At 41.0% G+C, this 17661-nt stretch overlaps 1 protein-coding gene across 2 annotated transcripts in view; it reads right to left on the bottom strand.

The window, feature by feature from the left end:
- Nucleotides 1-17661, bottom strand: part of CMTR1 (cap methyltransferase 1) — a 59060-nt gene that overhangs the window by 29555 nt on the left and 11844 nt on the right. For both annotated transcript variants that reach the window (XM_036248886.1, XM_036248887.1), the window contains exons 3-4: nucleotides 2577-2735; nucleotides 3-95 (exon numbers count right to left, since the gene is read on the bottom strand). In XM_036248886.1, the coding sequence (XP_036104779.1) occupies nucleotides 3-95; nucleotides 2577-2735 (252 nt within the window). The remainder of the gene's footprint in view (nucleotides 1-2; nucleotides 96-2576; nucleotides 2736-17661) is intronic.

Raw genomic sequence — 17661 nt, 5'->3', positions numbered from 1 at the left:
ACCTTTCCCACAACCATCCAATCGCTCATTTCCTGAGTGTCAGGAATCTCAGTGGTGCACTCTGGGAACCATGACACTTGCTCACAGGCACTGGGCTACAAACAAAAGAGAGGCAAGTCAGTCAGGTAGATAGACCCTCAGGGCTATGCTGCAACTCCATCAGGGCTTCCCAAAAACAATCAAGACGAACTCCGAGTGGAAAGAGTCTGGGAAGCTGAGGCCAAAGGCAGTGGTGAGACAGGAATATTGAGAGCTAAAATGCTAAAGTTTAATTTCTGAAGGCCAGGTCCAATTCTGGTTTGAGTCCTTATAAACTTCCCAAACATTCAAAGTGTCTTTCATTTGTTCCAATATTTTTGATGAATACCTACTATGGCCTATGTGCTCAGAATGCAGAGTTAAAAAGACAACGTCCTTGACCCAAGAGGCAGTGGGGATACAGAAAAGTGGGGATAGGATATGTGTGTGATAAGGTAATTACATCAGGAGACACAAAACAATGAGTCTCACCTTCTGATGCTTTTCAAAGTGTTGCTCACAAAATGAATAGGATTCCTCACCCATTCTAAGATAGGGCAGAAACTGGTATCTCTAATGTACTGCTTCCTCTTAATTTTTCAATTACATTCCTTATCAAGCTAAAACAGCTATACATTAAGAGCATCTGTAGTCCTTTTAAAAAAGTACTGATGCCTGGGCCCTGCCCTCAGAGTATATGATTCTGGGTTAGAGACATGGATTATGGAACCTAAACAGGTGGTTAACCTGCAGAGCAGCTTTGCTCATTCCCTCCGGAGCAAGTGTGGAGAAGAGACTCGCGTTGTAAACTGAAGCAATGTGACTAAAGGTAGTATTACATGCTCTGAAAGGCATAGAATAGATCACAATGCAAGGTCTCGATGGCAAGCCAACCACCATCAACAGAGAAAAAGTTTAAAAGAAAAACTACTGAAGCCTTTTGTCAATGAATCTGGCAGTGAATCATGGTTTCTCCCCTTGGTCAAATCCATCACCTTTAAGCATAAATAGCTGTGATTTATATTATAAACTCTTTAAGAAAATAAAAAAGAAGCTCATATACACTTTGGATACCACTCTGGAGGAAAAAAGCAGACAATCTCCCCATGGAAGTCTAAATATAAGGCTACCTGCAAAGTGGACTTTGTCCAAAGATTCTAACCTCGTACTCTCCACTCCTGGGCTACAGAAGTCACTGAGCAGAGACTCCAGGAATAGGATATTCACCTCAGGCCACCCAGATTCATCTACCTTAAGAAAGTGGCCACCATTTAATAGGCCAAACTCTTAACCAAAAAAGATAAGGCATCTTTCATAAGAGAAAACACTGAATTATGGTAGATGGTAATTAGGACAGCCTTGCCTCAAAAAAAAAATTTCAATAGCCTATCTCCATTAAAAGCAGAGATTTTATGGGCAAATTTCGTATTTCAAGTTTAGCAAAGTTAGTTCTAATTCTGCCTCACTGAGAGGATCGGGACTTCTTGTTTTCACACAAATGAGGACAAGAAAGCACCAGCATTTCTGAGGTAAAAACCTACATCTAGCACCCAATTACAAATATTTACCCTATTCTGCACTGTCTCATCTGCTATTCTGCTGGTCTCGTCTCCTCACAACTACGAAGCAACACAGCAGGACCACCCCAGAACCCATTAGCTCTTGGCTTGTCAGCTTCTTACTCTGAAGCCTTATTAGGCTTTTATCATGCACAGCTTCATGGGAGTTTTTCCTGAACAGAAACATCAGAGAGACAAATAAAATATCAATTTTCCAGAGTTCAGAGCTATACCTGAAGCTAAATTACAGCAACTAGGTAGAAGACATTTGATTTCTATTTTCTCCAGTTTCAACTCCATAATAGTAATATTTCATCATTATTTTTAGGGGCTTTTATTATACCTACTTCAAATCCTTTGTGGAATAAGGCAGGACATATATAAATGAATAAAAATAAAATCTCAACATTATCTGTGCCATGAAAAGGAGTAAGAGTCTCATTTGGTATTCAGGGTTCAAACAAACTGGTAGCCAAGTAGGTAAGCGGACTAAACCCACAATAAAAAAGCCATATGGCATAAACAAACACCTGTTTAGAACCAGGATGCCATAAACCTGCAGAGGTGCAAGGACCTCAGAGGGCACCTAATCCAGTCACTCATACAATGGGAGAGTGGGTCCCCATTAACCACTTGGATCCTTTCAGCAGAGGAAACTCTCTGCCTTGCAAAGCATCTTAGTCACTAGTGGAAAACTGTATCTATGGAAGTTCTTTGTGGAGGCAAACTCTGCCTTCCAGCATCTTCAACTCAATGGTCTTAGTCCTATTTATGAAGCACCAGGAAGCAAATCCACATCCTATCAGTTCCCCCTCCCTGAGTAGTGTTTTCCATTCTAGACATTGCCAGAATCTTCCATGAAAGAAACTAGTTCAACCCCCACTAACCACCCTGATAATACTGTCTCTGGAGGCTTCTAGTTTATCAATATGATGATTTAAAGGCATGTACCCAAAACCATAAGTGGCTTCCCTGACTCCTCCTCCCCACACCAGTTACCTCTGGCTCGTCTCGCCAATCCACATTCAACTCCTGGTCAAAGCCTTGCAATGTCAGACCCAAGCCTCTTCGACCTTTCTGATTAGAGGCCTCAACGATGTCCTTCCGACCCTGGCTGTATTTACCCAGTCCTTCACCTTCCTTGAAGCCCATCTTGGCCTGAAAGAAAGAAATAATGTTGCATTTATAAAAATAAACAGATAAAATGGAGAATTATATAAAAAAGGCATTTATTTAGGCCCTATCATGTGCTAGACATTGTGCTAAACTCTAAAAAAATAAAATAAAAAAGGCCTAAAGTTTCCCTTCTAACCTAATAAAAAAAAGCATAAATAAATAACTGTAGAACTGTGGGACCAGTGGCTGTCTATTCTGGAGGCAAAAGTCTAGGACAGACAGAAGTTGGATAAAAAGGGACCTCACAGGTGTAATTAAAAGTACCAAGGGTACCTAATGAATATTACTGGACATTTGCACAACTACCCTTCCAGCTAATTTGTCTCATTAAGTGAGAAGGAGATCTAAGCAGAGTTGATAAAGAGAATGCAATTTAAAACAGAACCACTTCAGATTCTTGCTAAAAGGAATAGTTGTTCAGAAGTTTTCAGTTTGGTCTTGTTTTGTTCTGTCAGCACCTGTATAACAGTTGGGACAACGTGGTTACAGTTGAGCCTCCCAGTCAGCAAGCCCGAGGGCTGGGGCCACCCACAAAGGGGTCAACAGCAATCAAAACCCAAATACATTAGGAGGACCCATACAACCCACACAAGGGGCATTCCTACAGCACCCAGCTCAGAATTAAAAAGACTACACCACTGGGTCCCACATGACACCCACTACAAAAGACCACCCCACTAAAACTGGGAGTCATAGCAGTCCCATCCAATACAAAGAAACAAACATAAAGAAGCAGCAAAAATGGGGAAACAAAGAAACAGGCCCAAAACAAAAGAACAGGAGGAATATCCAGAAAGAGCTAAATGAAATAGAGGCAAGCAAGTTATCAGAAACAGAGTTCAAAGTAATGGTTTTAAGAGTGCTCAACAGCCCTGGCTGGTGTGGCTCAGTTAGTTGGAGCATTGTCCCCTACACTCAAAGGTCATGGGTTCAATTCTTGGTCGGGAAAACATACCTAGGTTGTGGGTATAATGTGATCAATGTTTCTCTTTAATTCTCTCCCTTCCTCTAAAATCAATAAAAATGTACCCTCAGGTAAGTATTAAAAAAAAAAAAAGAATACTCAACAGCATGATAAAGGACATGGAAACCATGAAAAACAACCAGTTGAAAATGAAGAATGACATAGCTGAAATAAAGAACATACTGGAAGGAATAAACAGTACATCAGAGGAAGCAGAGTATCGAATCGGTAAATTATAAGACAGGGTAGAAAAAAATCAATCAGGACAACAAAGGGAAAAAGTAATTAAAAAGCAAGGGGATAGTGTAAGGAAACTTTGGGACACCATGAAACATAACAACATTCATATCACAGGGGCACCAGAGGGAGAAGTGAGCAAGGGATAGAGAACCTGGTTTGAAGAAATAATGACTGAAATCATCCCTAACCTAGTGAAGGGAAATGTCACACAGGTTCAGGAAGCACAGAGAGTTCCAAGATACATCATAAATAAAATGGAAAATATAAAAGACAAAGAGAGAATCTTAAGAGTAGCAAAAGAGAGACAGTCAGTTATCTACAAGGGCACTCCCATAAGAGAATCTTAAGAGTAGCAAAAGAGAGACAGTCAGTTATCTACAAGGGCACTCCCATAAGGCTGTCAGCTGACCTCCCAACAGAAACACTACAGGCCAGATGGAAATGGCAAGAAATATGCAAAGTAATGAAAAGCAAGGATCTGAAACCAAAACTACTCTATCCATCAAGGCTATCATTCAAAATTGAAGGTGAAATAAAGAACTTCCCAGACCAAATAAAAAGGCTAAAGGACTTCATTACCACCAAACCAGTATTGCAAGAAATGTTAAAGGGACTGCTGTAAGAGGAAGAGATAGACACAGAGGGGAACAAAGGCCTAAAGCAGTGGTTCTCAACCTTCCTAATGCTGCGATCCTTTAATACAGTTCCTCATGTTGTGGTGACCCCAACCATAAAATTATTTTCATTGCTACTTCATAACTGTAATTTTGCTACTGTTATGAATCGTAATGTAAATATCTGATATGCAGGATGTATTTTCATTGTTACAAATTGAACAGAATTAAGGCATAGTGATTAATCACAAAAACAATATATACTTATATATTGTGAAATATTTATTTCTAATTACAAATAAATGAAATTTTGTCTTGAAGTATGGTGTAGCATGGGTAACAGTCTTATTATTAACAACAGTAAACTACATTGCTACATTTTGTGACAGTATACGTAAAAAGCCAATGTCAGTGCAAAGGTTGAGATTGCTTCTTTCTCACCAGATCAAAAATTCTCAGGGCAGTGTTTGCAAGAGCACAACGAAGATCATCTTCCACAACAAGTCTACTTCTGTATTTAGACTTGATAACCAACAGCTGGAAAACCGTGTTTCACAAAGATATCTTGTTGGAAATGGAAGAAGAAGGCACAACACAGTCTCAGACAGAACAAGATATGACTGCAAACACTTGATCCAGAATTTTGTAACTGGCATTGTAGAGAAATCAGTTCTTGCTGCATCGCTGTTCTAAGTTCAATGAACTCCTCTTGTGCTGTCTCAGAAACATCTTCAACTTTGACTGTGAATGGGCTTCTGGCAAGTGCAAATGGGGTGTCAGGTAGATTTGGAAAGTACAATGAAATTTCGTCTGAAAGCATGTGCAAGTCTTCTTTCATAGAAATTATCATCATAATCCTTTTCTCTGGTTCAATGTCATGTTCCTCAAAGAAAGCAGATAAGGTAGGCAACATGTAAATTTTATTTTCATCCAATTATTTTTGCCAAAGGTGAGGTTACATTTGGAATGATCGGATCTTTTCAGGCAAATTGAGGCATGTTGCATTTGGTCCCTGCAGTGATAAATTTAACTCATTCAAGATGGCAAAGATGGCAACAAAGTAAGCTATTTTCTACAGTTCACTTTTATCACTGAAAAGTGCTTCGAACTGCGGTCCTGCTCTCTGATTAAAAAACGTTTTGAGTTCATCACGAAGCTCAAAAACACATTTTAAAACTTTTCCTGTCGACAATCATCTCACTTCAGTGCGAAATAGCATTGTTCGGCACATCGAACTCGTTGCAGTTGCAAAAACAGTCGAGTGTTTAAAGTGCTCACCTTTACAAAATTGACAGAACTTACAACTCTTTTCATTACTTCTTGTAACTCTTGTGGCAGCGTCTTTGTTGCTAATATTTGCTGATGCATCATACAGTGAGTTCTGACAACTTCTGGTGACTCATTCAGTACCAAACGTTGAAATCCAGATTGACATCCTAGCCTAGCTGGAGCACCATCTGTGCAAACACCACAAACCTTTTCCCAAGAGATCTTATGCTCTTTCAGAAATGAACCAACTGTGTCAAATACATCATGTGCAGTAGTTGTCATTTCAAGAGGTTTTCAAAAAAGAAACTTATCTTTAAAGTCACCATCATTAATATACCTCACATAAACCAATAACTGTGAATCGATTGCAACATCTGTAGATTCATCAAGCTGGATGCTAAATATTGGAAGTGGAGCAGATTTAATTTCTCGGATTACCTCATCTAGAACATAAGCAGACATGTCATCTATTCTTCTGTGGACAGTGTCATTAGATAAGAAAATTGCACTCAATTTGGAAACAAATTCGTCTCCGATCTTAACTCGAACAATGTCTTTGGCCGCTGGCAACAGTAAATCCTCAGCAATGGTGTGGGGTTTCATAGTTCTGGCCATTCTGAGTGCCACCAAATATGAAGCTTCAACGGCTGCTACGTTTTGTTTGCAGTGTCAAGTCTAGCTTTCTTGAGTCCATCAGCTTTGCTTCTAAAATAGTTGGTATCCTTGACAGCAAAGCTCGGATGCTTGCTATCAAAATGGCATTTTAGTTTGTTTGGCTTCATAGATTTGGCTGACAGAACTTCACAACAAATAACACATTGTGGTTTCTCAATCCCCACTGTAATTATTGAGGTAAAACCATACTGTAAAAAATCCTCACTATATTTTCTTTTCTTAACGTCCTTCTCTACATGATCCACTGTCATGGGATGAACTGCTAATGAAAATATATAACAATAGCTTTAATAATACAAAAGATAATACATGGCATAGTTTGGTCAATACAGTTCATTAAAGTTTCCTATGATTTACCAGTCTGTGTTTTTTTTAATCCTCACCAGAGGACACTTTTCCATATTTTGTTCAGGTAGAGTGGGAGGGAGAGAGAGGAACAGAGAGAGAGAGAGAAACATTGATGGGAAAGGAACACATCGAGTGGCTGCCACCCGCACAACCGACCAGGGCCGGGGACAAACTGCAACCGAGGTACGCACCCTTAGCGGGAACCGAACCCAGGTCTCTCAGGACTGCAGGCCAACGCTCTAACCGCTGAGCCAAACCGACCAGGGCTGTGTTGTTTTTTTTATATACCTGTTACTATCACAAGAGGACAGTATTCACATCAACCACAGCTGAATATAAAAAGACCAATCAGCACCCAGATTAAGTTCCCAAGGTACAGATATATTTTTTGCAGTAGTTTATGATTTTATAGTACATGATTTTACATTTACCCAGTAATTATAACTCATGAAGTGTCGTTTTACCTCCAATACTGCTGCTCTCAACACAGTAGCTGCTTTTAACAGAGTAACTGCACTCTACACAGTAGCTTCTCTCTACACACGTGTGACTGGTCCACATAAGTACATTATGGCACCAACCCTGTCACATATACCTGTATTTATATGGGGTGTATGTGATGGGGTTGGTGCGATGATGTCATCACGCCAGATACTCATATGTGGGCAAATCTGTATGTGGGTGTATCTGCATGTGGGCAGACCCGTCTGGAGATGGATAGAGGAGTGATGTCTCAGTTCCTAAGACCACTGGAAATATGTATTTTCCGATGGTCTTAGGCAACCCCTGTGAAAATGTCATTCGACTCCCCAGGTTGAGAACTGCTGGCCTAAAGAATTAAAACAGTAGCCCTGGCCAGTCTGGCTCATCAGCCTGTGGACCAATGAGTCACGGGTTTGATTCCACTCAAGGGTACATAGCTCGGATACGGTTCATCCCCAGCCCTGGTGGGGTCGTGCGGTTGGCAACCAGTCAATGTGGCTCTATCACATCAATGTTGCGCGCGTTCTCTCTCTCTCTCTCTCTCTCTCTTTCTCCCCCCTCCCTCCCTCCCTCCCAGTCAATCTGATTAATAAGTAGAAAAATATCCTTGGGTGAGGAATTAAAAACAAAAAAAGAGTTAGAACGGTAATAAATAAGTACCTATCAATAATAACCTTAAACGTAAATAGATTAAATGCTCCAATCAAAAGATATAAGGTAGCTGAATGGATAAAAAAGCATGACCCACATATATGCTGTCCACAAAAAAACCCACCTCAACAAAAGACTCACATAGGATGAAAGTAAAAAAATTTAAAAACATTTTTCAATGCCAAAAACAAAATTTTCTAAGAGAAAGAGAAAGTCACTACATAATAATAAAAGGATCAATCCAACAATAGGATATAAATCTGGTAAGCATATATACACCCAATACAAGAGCACCAAAATATATAAAAAAGTTCTTGGAGGACTTGAAGGGAGAGATTGACAGCAATACAGTCATAGTAGGGAACTTTAATACCCCACTATCATCACTGGATAGAACCTCCAGACAAAAAATCAACAAGGAAACAGTGACCTTAAATGACACACTAGATCAGATAGATTTAATTGATATTTAGAGAACATTTCATTCCAAAACAGCAGAATATACATTCTTCTCAAGTGCACATGGATCATTCTCAAAGTCAGACCACATGTTAGGACACAAAGTAAATCTTAACAAATTCAAGAAGACGGAAATCATATCAAGTATCTTCTTGGATTACAATGACAATGAAACTAGAAATCAACTACAGTTGTCCCTCACCACTTCACACTTCATCTCGTTTGCAGCTTCACTCTATCGTGGTTTTTTCAAATATATTCATTAAAAAGTTGATTGAGACAGTGAAAATGATACAGCGTGCACTCAGTTGTCTGAGTCAATTATACACCCTGTATTACAATTAAAATGAAAATGACTGTACGTATGGACCGTAGGCCTATGTATTCGAGCACCCCAGGAATCCTTCAACGCCAGGTATAACCACTAGAGTCTGGAACAGATTAACCGCGATAAATGAGGGACGACTGTACAATAGAAAAAAAAACCTCGCCCTGGCCAGTTTGGCTCACCGGTTAGAGTGCTGGCCTGTGGTCCAGAGAGACCTGGGTTTGGTTCCCGCTAAGGGCATGTACCTTGGTTGCAGTTTGTCCCCGGCCCTGGTTGGTTGTGCGGGGAGGCAGCCACTCAATGTGTCCCTTTCACGTTGATGTCTCTCTCTCTCTCTCTCTCTCTCTCTCTCTCTCTCTCTCTCTCTCTTCCTCCCTCCCTCCCTCCCTCCCACTCTATCTGAACAAAAAATGGAAAAATGTCCTTGGGTGAGGATTAAAAAAAAAAAAACCACCTCAAAAACATTCAAACACACGGAGGCTAAATAACATGTTATTAGACAATGAATATCTTACCAATGAGCTCAACGAACAAATCAAAAACTTCCTGGAAACAAATGAAAATGAACACACAACAACCCAACATCTATGGGACACAGTGAAATCAGTCCAAAGAGGGAAGTTCATAGCATTACAGGCCTATCTCAAGAAATAAGAAAAATCTCAAACAATCTAATCATACAACTAAAAGAATTAGCAAAAGAACAACAAGAAAAGCCCGATTAAGTAGAAGAAAATAAAGATCAGAGCAGAAATAAGTGATATAGATAGAAACAAACAAACAAACAAAATACAACACATCAATGAAACGAAGAGCCAGTTCTTTGAAAACATAAACTAGACTGATGAGCCCAGCCAGTGTGGCTCAGTGAATTGAGCATCATCCCATGGACTGAGAGATTCCAGTTTGATTCCTGGTCAGGGCACATGCTCAGGTTGCAGACTCAATCCCCAGTAGGGGGTGTGCAGGAGGCAGCCAACAGATGTTTCTCTCTCATATCAACTTTTCACTCTCTAAAAAAAAATATTAAAAAAAAAAAAACTAGACTAATGAACCTTTAGCCAGACTCATCAAGAAACAAAGAGGACCCAAATAAATAAAACCAGAAATGAAAATGGCGAAGTAACAACTGACATCACAGAAATACAAATGATTATAAAAAAATACAATGGCCCTGGCTGGTTTGGCTCAGCAGTTAGAGCATCGGCCTGCGGTCCAGAGACCCGGGTTCGGTTCCCGCTGGGGGCCGCTGGGGGCGCGTACCTTGGTTGCAGTTTGTTCCCAGCCATGGTTGGTGGTGCGGATGGCAGCCACTCGATGTGTCCCTTTTACGTTGATGTTTCTCTCTCTCTCTCTCTTCCTGTCTCTCCCTCCCACTCTATCTGAACAAAAAATGGAAAAATGTCCTCGGGTGAGGATAAAAATAAAAATACTATGAACAACTATATGTCAATAAATTGGACAACCTGGGTGAAATAAACAAATTCCTACAAACATACAATCTTCCAAAACTCAATCAGAAAGAATTGGAAAACCTGAATAGACAAATAACAACTAATGAAATTGAAGCAGTAATAAAAAACTCCCGGCAGCCCTGGCTGGTGTGACTTAGTGGTTAAGAACATCAGCCCACACACCAAAGGGTAACGGGTTCAATTCCCAGTCAAGGGCACATACCTGGGTCATAGGTTCAATCCTCAGCCCTAGTCATGGCACATGAGGGAGGCAAAAATATCAATGTGTTTCTCTCACATCAATGTTTCTTTATCTCTCTGTCTCTCCCTCCTTCCTTTACACTCTCTAAAAATCACTGGAAAAAATAGCCTTAGGTGAGGATTAAAAAAAAAACAGTCCTGGCTGGTTTGGCTCAGTGGTAAAAGCGTCCACCCATGGACCAAAGAGTCGTGGGTTCGATTCAGGTCAAGGGCACTACCTTGGTTGCAGTAGGGTCCCCAGCCCTGGTTGGGGTTGTCCAGGAGGCTACCAATCGATGTGTCTCTCACAACAATGTCTCCCTCTCTCTCTCTCCCTTCCTCTCTTTCTAAAAAAAACAATGAAAACACATTTAAAAACACATATATTAGCAAATAGATCCAGCAATACATTAAAAAGATTATATAGCACAGCTGGTGTGGCTCAGTGGTTGAGCATTAACCCATGCACTCGGAGGTCGCCTGTTCAATTCCCATTGCGGGTGCATGTCCAGGTCGTGGGCCAAATCCCCATTGGGGGCATACAGAAGGCAGCCAATCGATGTTCTCTCTCATCAATGTTTCTATCTCTCTCTCTCCCTTCCTCTCTCTCTAAAATCAATCAAGGAAAAAAAATAAAGTCAATAAAGATTATTTTTTAAAAAGATCATACACGCCCTGGCAGGTTTGGCTCAGCAGTGAGAGCGTCGGCCCGTGGACCAATGAGTCCCACGTTCGATTCTGGTCAGGGGCATGTACCTTGGTTGCAGTTCATCCCCAGCCCTGCTCAGATCGTGTAACCAGTCGATGTGGCTCTATCACATCGATGTTTCTCTCTGTCTCTCTCTCTCTCTCCCTCCCACACTCTATCTGATGATAAATAGAAAAGTATCCTCGGATGAGTAATAAAAAAATTTTTTTAAAAAGATTATACACCATGACCAAGTGAGATTTATTCTGGGGATGCAAGGCTGGTACAATATTCACAAATCAATAAATGTGATACATCACATAAACAAAATAAAAGACGAAAATCATAAGATCATATCGATAGACACAGAAAAAGCATTCAATAAAATCCAGCACCAATTTATGATAAAAACTCTCAGCAAAGTAGGAATAAAAGGATTATACCTCAACATAATAAAAGCCATATATGACAAATGGCAAAAACTCAATGGGCAAAACCTAAAAGCATTTCCCTTAAGATCAGGAATAAGACAGGGATGTCTGCTTTCACTACTCTTATTCAACATAGTACTGGAAGTCCGAGCCACAGAGATCAGACAAGAAGAAAAAATAAATGGCATCCAAACTGTCATTACTCACAGATGACATGATGCTGTATATAGAGAACCCTAAAGATTCCACCAAAAAACTACTAATTAATAAATAAATTCGGCAAAGTAACAGGATGCAAAATTAATATCCAAAAATTGATGGCATTTTTTTTTTTTTAATCCTCACCTGAGAATATTTTTCTATTTATCTTCAGACAGAATGGGAGGGAGAGAAAGGGAGAGAGAGAAACAATGACGTGAGAGGGACATATTGACTGGTTGCCTCCTGCACAACCCCAACCAGGACCGGGGACAAAGCACAACTGAGGAAGGTGCCCTTGGCTGCAATCAAACCCACGACTCATTGGTCCCTGGGCCAACACTCTATCGCTGGTCAAACCAGCCAGGGCTTGATGGGATTCTAATATATCAATAATGAACTCTCAGAGAGAAAAAAATTAATAATCCCATTTACCATTGCAAAACAATAAGAGACCTAGGAATAAACTTAACCAAGGAGGTAAAAAGACCTGTACTCAGAAAACTATAGGACATTAAAAATAGAAATAGAGAGGACTTCCGGTCAAGATGGCGGATAGGTAAACGCTGTATCGCATCCTCCCACAACCACATCAAAGTTACAACTAAACCTCAGAACAACCATCATTCAAAACCACCTGAGATCGAGCTGAATGGAAGTCCTACAACTACGGAATTAAAGCAGCAGCTGCATCAAGACTGGTAGGAGGGAGGAGGCGGACAGGCTGGTCCCACACCCATGTGTGGCGGATAAAAATCAGGAGGACACCTCAGCTGGGAAGGTCCTCCCTGAGGACTGAGGGGTCCCCATCTCACACCAGGTGCCCCAGCTCAGGGTTCCAGTGCCAGGAAAAGTCCCCATACCTTCTGGCTGGAAAAACCAGCGGGAACTGAGGCTCAGGGAGGCTGAGGCGGCTGGAGCCCCAGGCAGCTCCTTAAAGGGCCCGCGCACGGACTTATCGGACTCTCTCCCTCTAAGCTTGGAGGGGAGGCAGCTCGAGGGGCACCAGAGACATACAGGGAAGAACTGAGCTGTTTGGCACTGGAGCGAGGGCTGGAGAGGGGGCTTTCTACTGGACAAACATGCTGTCAGAGGCCTTTGCTCCTTTGGTGAGCCCTTCCCTGGGGTGGCAGACAGCTGCCATATCTGGGACTCCAGCAACCTGGCTCACACTAGTAGCCCCGCCCTGGTGATTCCCTGAGGCCCCGCCCCACCCAAGCTCTTGCCAGTTGCTTAAGCATAGGATTGGCCTATCTTGGATCCTGCTTCAGGTTTTCCTAAATTCTTTCAAACTAGCAGCATCTGGTCTCAAATAGCCCCATACCTCCCATTAAGTAATACATAGAAACAAACACAGGGAAAAAGCCAAAATGAGGAGACAAAGAAACAGGTCCCAAATGAAAGAACAGAAAAAATCTCCAGGAAAAGAACTAAGCGAAATGGAGATAAGCAACCTAACAGATGCTGAGTTCAAAATACTGCTTATAAAGATGCTCAATGAACTTAGTGAGAACCTCAGCGAACTTAGTGAGGGCCTCAAGAGCATAAAAAAGGACCAGTCAGAAATGAAGGAGGCACTAACTGAAATAAAGAATAATTTACACAGATTCAATAGTAGAGTAAGTAAAGCCAAGAAGCAAACCATCGATTTGGAATATAAGGAAGCAAAAAACACCCAATCAGAACAGCAAAAAGAAAAAAGAATCCAAAAAAATGAGGATAGTGTAAGGAGCCTCTGGGACCACTTCAACCGTGCCAACATTCACATCTTGGGGGTGCAAGAAGGAGAAGAGAGAGAACAAGAAATCGAAAACCTATTTCAAACAATAATAGCAGAAAACTTCCCTAACTTAGTGAAGGAAACAGACATACAAGTCCAGGAAGCACAGAGAGACCCAAACAAGATGAACCCCAAGAGGCCCACACCAAGACACATCATCAAAATGCAAATGGTTCAAGACAAAGAGAGAATCTTAAAAGCAGCAAGAGAAAAGCAGTTAGTTACCTACAAGGGAGTTTCCATAAGACTGTCAGCTGATTTCTCAAAAGAAACTTTGCAGGCCAGAAGGGAGTGGCAAGAATTATCAGAGTAATGAAAAGCAAGAACCTACAACCAAGATTACTCTATCCTGCAAAGCTGTCATTTAGAATCGATGGCCATATAAAAAGTTCCCCAGACAAGAAAAAGTTAAAGGAGTTCGTCACCACCAAACCGTTATTAAATGAAATGTTGAAGGGTCTTTTAGAAGAAAAAGATAAAATATATGAACAAACAAAATGGCAATGAATACATATCTATCGACAATGGAATCTACAAACAAAATGAACAGGCAGAACAGAAACATTCTCATAGATAGAGAACACTTTGTTGGTTGCCAGGTGGAAGGGGGATTGGAGGAATGGGTGAAAAAGGTGAAGGGATTAAGAAGAACAAATTGGTTGCTAGACTGACAAACCTCAAAGGGAAGGGAGGTTTGGGGGGTGGGAAGAAATAAACCAAAGAACTTATATGCATATATGCATAACCAATGGACACAGACAACAGTGTGGGAAAAGACAAGAGGGGGCGGGAGTGGGGAGGAGGGGGTCAATGGGGGAAAAATGAGGAACATCTGTAATATATTCTACATTCAACAATAAAGATATAATTTAAAAAGAAAAAAATAGAAATAGAGGAAGATACAGACAAGTGGAAGCATAAGCCATGTTTATGGATTAGAAGAATTAACATCACTGAAATGACTATACTAACGAAAGCAATCTATAGATTCAATGCAATCACTATTAAAATACCAATGATACAGCCCTGGCTGGTTTGACTCAGCGGTTAGAGCGTTGGCCTGCGGTCCAGAAAGACCCAGGTTCGGTTCCCGCTAAGGGCATGTACCTCGGTTGCAGTTTGTCCCCAGCCATAGGTGGTCATGTGGGTGGCAGCCGTGGCAACCACTCGATGTGTCCCTTTCACATTAATGTCTCTCTCTCTCTCTCTCTCTCTCTCTCTCTCTCTCCCTCCCTCCCTCCCTCCCTCCCTCCCACTCTATCTGAACAAAAAGTGAAAAAAAATGTCCTTGGGTGAGGATAAAAAAAAAATACCAATGGTATATTTCACAGATCTAGAACAAATATTCCAAAAATTTATATGGAACCAAAATAGACCCTGAATAGCCTCAGTACCTTTTTTTTTTTTAATTTTCTGTCCTTTATTGATTTGAGAGAGAGAGAAAGTAAGAGGGAGAGAGAGAGAGAAATATCAATGAGCGAGAACATCGACTGGTTGCCTTTTGCATGCCCCCCCACTGGGGATCGGGCTCACAACCTGGGCATATGTCCTGACAGGGAATCGAACCGGCAACCTCTTGGTGCATGGGTCAATGCTCAACCACTGAGCCACACCAGCTGGACTAGCCTCAGTAATCTTGAGAATGAAAAAGAAAGTTGGGCCCTTGCCCATCGGGCTCAGTGGTAAAGTGTCAGGCTGCAGACCAATGAGTCACGGGTTCGATTCCAGCAAAGAGCACGTACCTCAGTTGCGGTTCGACCCAGGCCCTGGCCAGGGTCATGTGGGAGGCAACCAGTTGATGTGTCCCTCTCACATCAATATTTCTCCCTCCCTCCCTCCCTCCCACTCTATCTGAAGATAAACAGAAAAATATCTTCGAGTGAGGATTAAAAAAAAGAAAAACAAAGTTGGAAGGATCACAATACCAGATATCAAACTATGCTACAAAGCCACTGTAATCAAAACAACCTGGTACTGGAGCAAGAACAGGCATATAGATGAATGGAACGGAACAGAACAGAGACTCCAGAAACCAACCCACGCCATTATGATCAACTGATATTTGACAAAGGAGGCAAGAGCATACAATGGAGTAAAGAATGTCTCTTTAGCCCTGGTTTGGATCAGCAGTTAGAGCGTCGGCCTGCGGTCCAGAGACCCGGGTTCGGTTCCCACTAAGGGCACGTACCTTGGTTGCAGTTTGTCCCCAGCCCCGGTTGGGTCGTGCAGGTGGCAGCCACTCGATGTGTCCCTTTCACGTCGATGTTTCTCTCTCTCCACTCTCTCCCTCCCACTCTATCTGAACAAAAAATGAAAAAATGTCCTCGGGTGAGGATAAAAAAAAAAAAAAAGACTGTCTCTCTAATAAATGGTGTTAGAAAAACTGGACAGGTACACTTTTAAAAATGAAACTAAACCACCAACTTACACCATACACAAGAATAAACTCAAAATGGAATAAAAGACTTAAAGGTAAGTCACAAAACCATAAAAATCTTAGAATAAAATATAGACAGTAAAATTTCAGACATCTCACATAGCACAATTTTCACTGATATATCTTCTAGAGCAAGAGAAACAAAGAAAAAAATAAGCAAATGGGACAATATCAAACTAAAAAGTTTCTGCACAGCAAAGAGAACACCAAGAAAATGAAAAGGAAACCCACTACAGGGGAGAACAAATTCACCAATGATACACCTGATAAGGGTTAATTTCCAAAACATATAAATAACTTATACAACTGAAACCCCAGAAAAACAAACAATCCAATAAAAAAATTGAATTTAAATAGACACTTTTCTAGAGAGGACGTACAGATGGCCAATAAACATATTAAAAAATACTTGTCACTAATCATCAGAGACATGCAAATTAAAATTACAGTGAGTCCAGATGGTGTGGCTCAGTGGTTGAGCATCAACCCATGCACCAAGAGGTTGCCAGTTCAATTCCTGGTCAGGACACATGCCCAGGCTGTGGGCCTGATCCCCAGTGTGCAGCATGCAGGAGGTTGACAATCGATGTTCTCTCTTAGACGCTTCTCTCTCTCTCCCTCTCACTTTCTCTCTCTGTAAAACCAATAAAGAAAAAAAGTGTTTTTTTTTTAAATAAATAAACTACAATGAGGTATTAACACATACCTGCCAGAATGACTATCATCAATAAATTGACAACAAGTACAGGCGAGGATATGGATAAAAGGAACCTTAGTACACTGCTGGTGGAGATGCACACTGGTGCAGCTACTGTAGAAAACAGTATGGAGGGTCCTCAAAAAATTAAAAATGGAACTGCCATCTGACCCAGTGATCCCACTTCTGGGATATGTCAATATGTCCTAAGAATCCTGAAACAACAATCAGAAAGAACATATGCACCCTTATGTTCATAGCAGTGTTATTTATAATAGTTAAGATGTGGAAACAGCCAACGTGCCCATCAGTAGATACATGGATAAAATAGCTGTAGTACATTAATACAATGGAATACTATGCAACTGTAATAAAAAAAGACTCTCTTACCCTTTGTGACAGCATGGATCAACCTGGAGATATTATGCTAAGCGAAATAAGCCAGTCAGAGAAAGACAAATATCACATGATCTCACTTAATGTGGAATCTAATGAACAAAATAAACTGATGATCAAAATAGGTCCAGAGACATGGATACATGGAACAGACTGACAGATCTCAGAGGGGAGGGGTGTGGGGGTAGACAGAAAAGATTAACCAAAGAACATATATGCATATATGCAAGCTCATGGACATATAGACAATAGTGTGATAAAGACCTGGGGTGGGGTGGGGATGGGGTGGAAGGGGACAAAGAGGGAGGAATGGGGGACATCTATAATTCTGTCAACAATAAAAAAAAAAAAAGGCAAAAAAGAAAAAAATAATGGAACCACTTCAAACAGCTACTTCTCTGCCTTACCCTCAGCTACTCAAAGAGCCTTACTATGCAAGGACAATGAGGGCCTATAGGAGCCCAAATCAAGAGATTAACTGAAAAATCCCTTTGTGTAAAACTGAGGTATGAGAGGTACTATAAGATGTCGGACAGAATCATTTTTAAATGTCACA

This window comes from Molossus molossus, unplaced genomic scaffold (genome assembly GCF_014108415.1).
Source record: "Molossus molossus isolate mMolMol1 unplaced genomic scaffold, mMolMol1.p scaffold_m16_p_8, whole genome shotgun sequence".
NCBI lineage: Eukaryota > Metazoa > Chordata > Mammalia > Chiroptera > Molossidae > Molossus > Molossus molossus.
The sequence above is the reverse complement of the archived record's forward strand: the minus strand, read 5'-3'. Positions and strand labels throughout refer to the sequence as shown.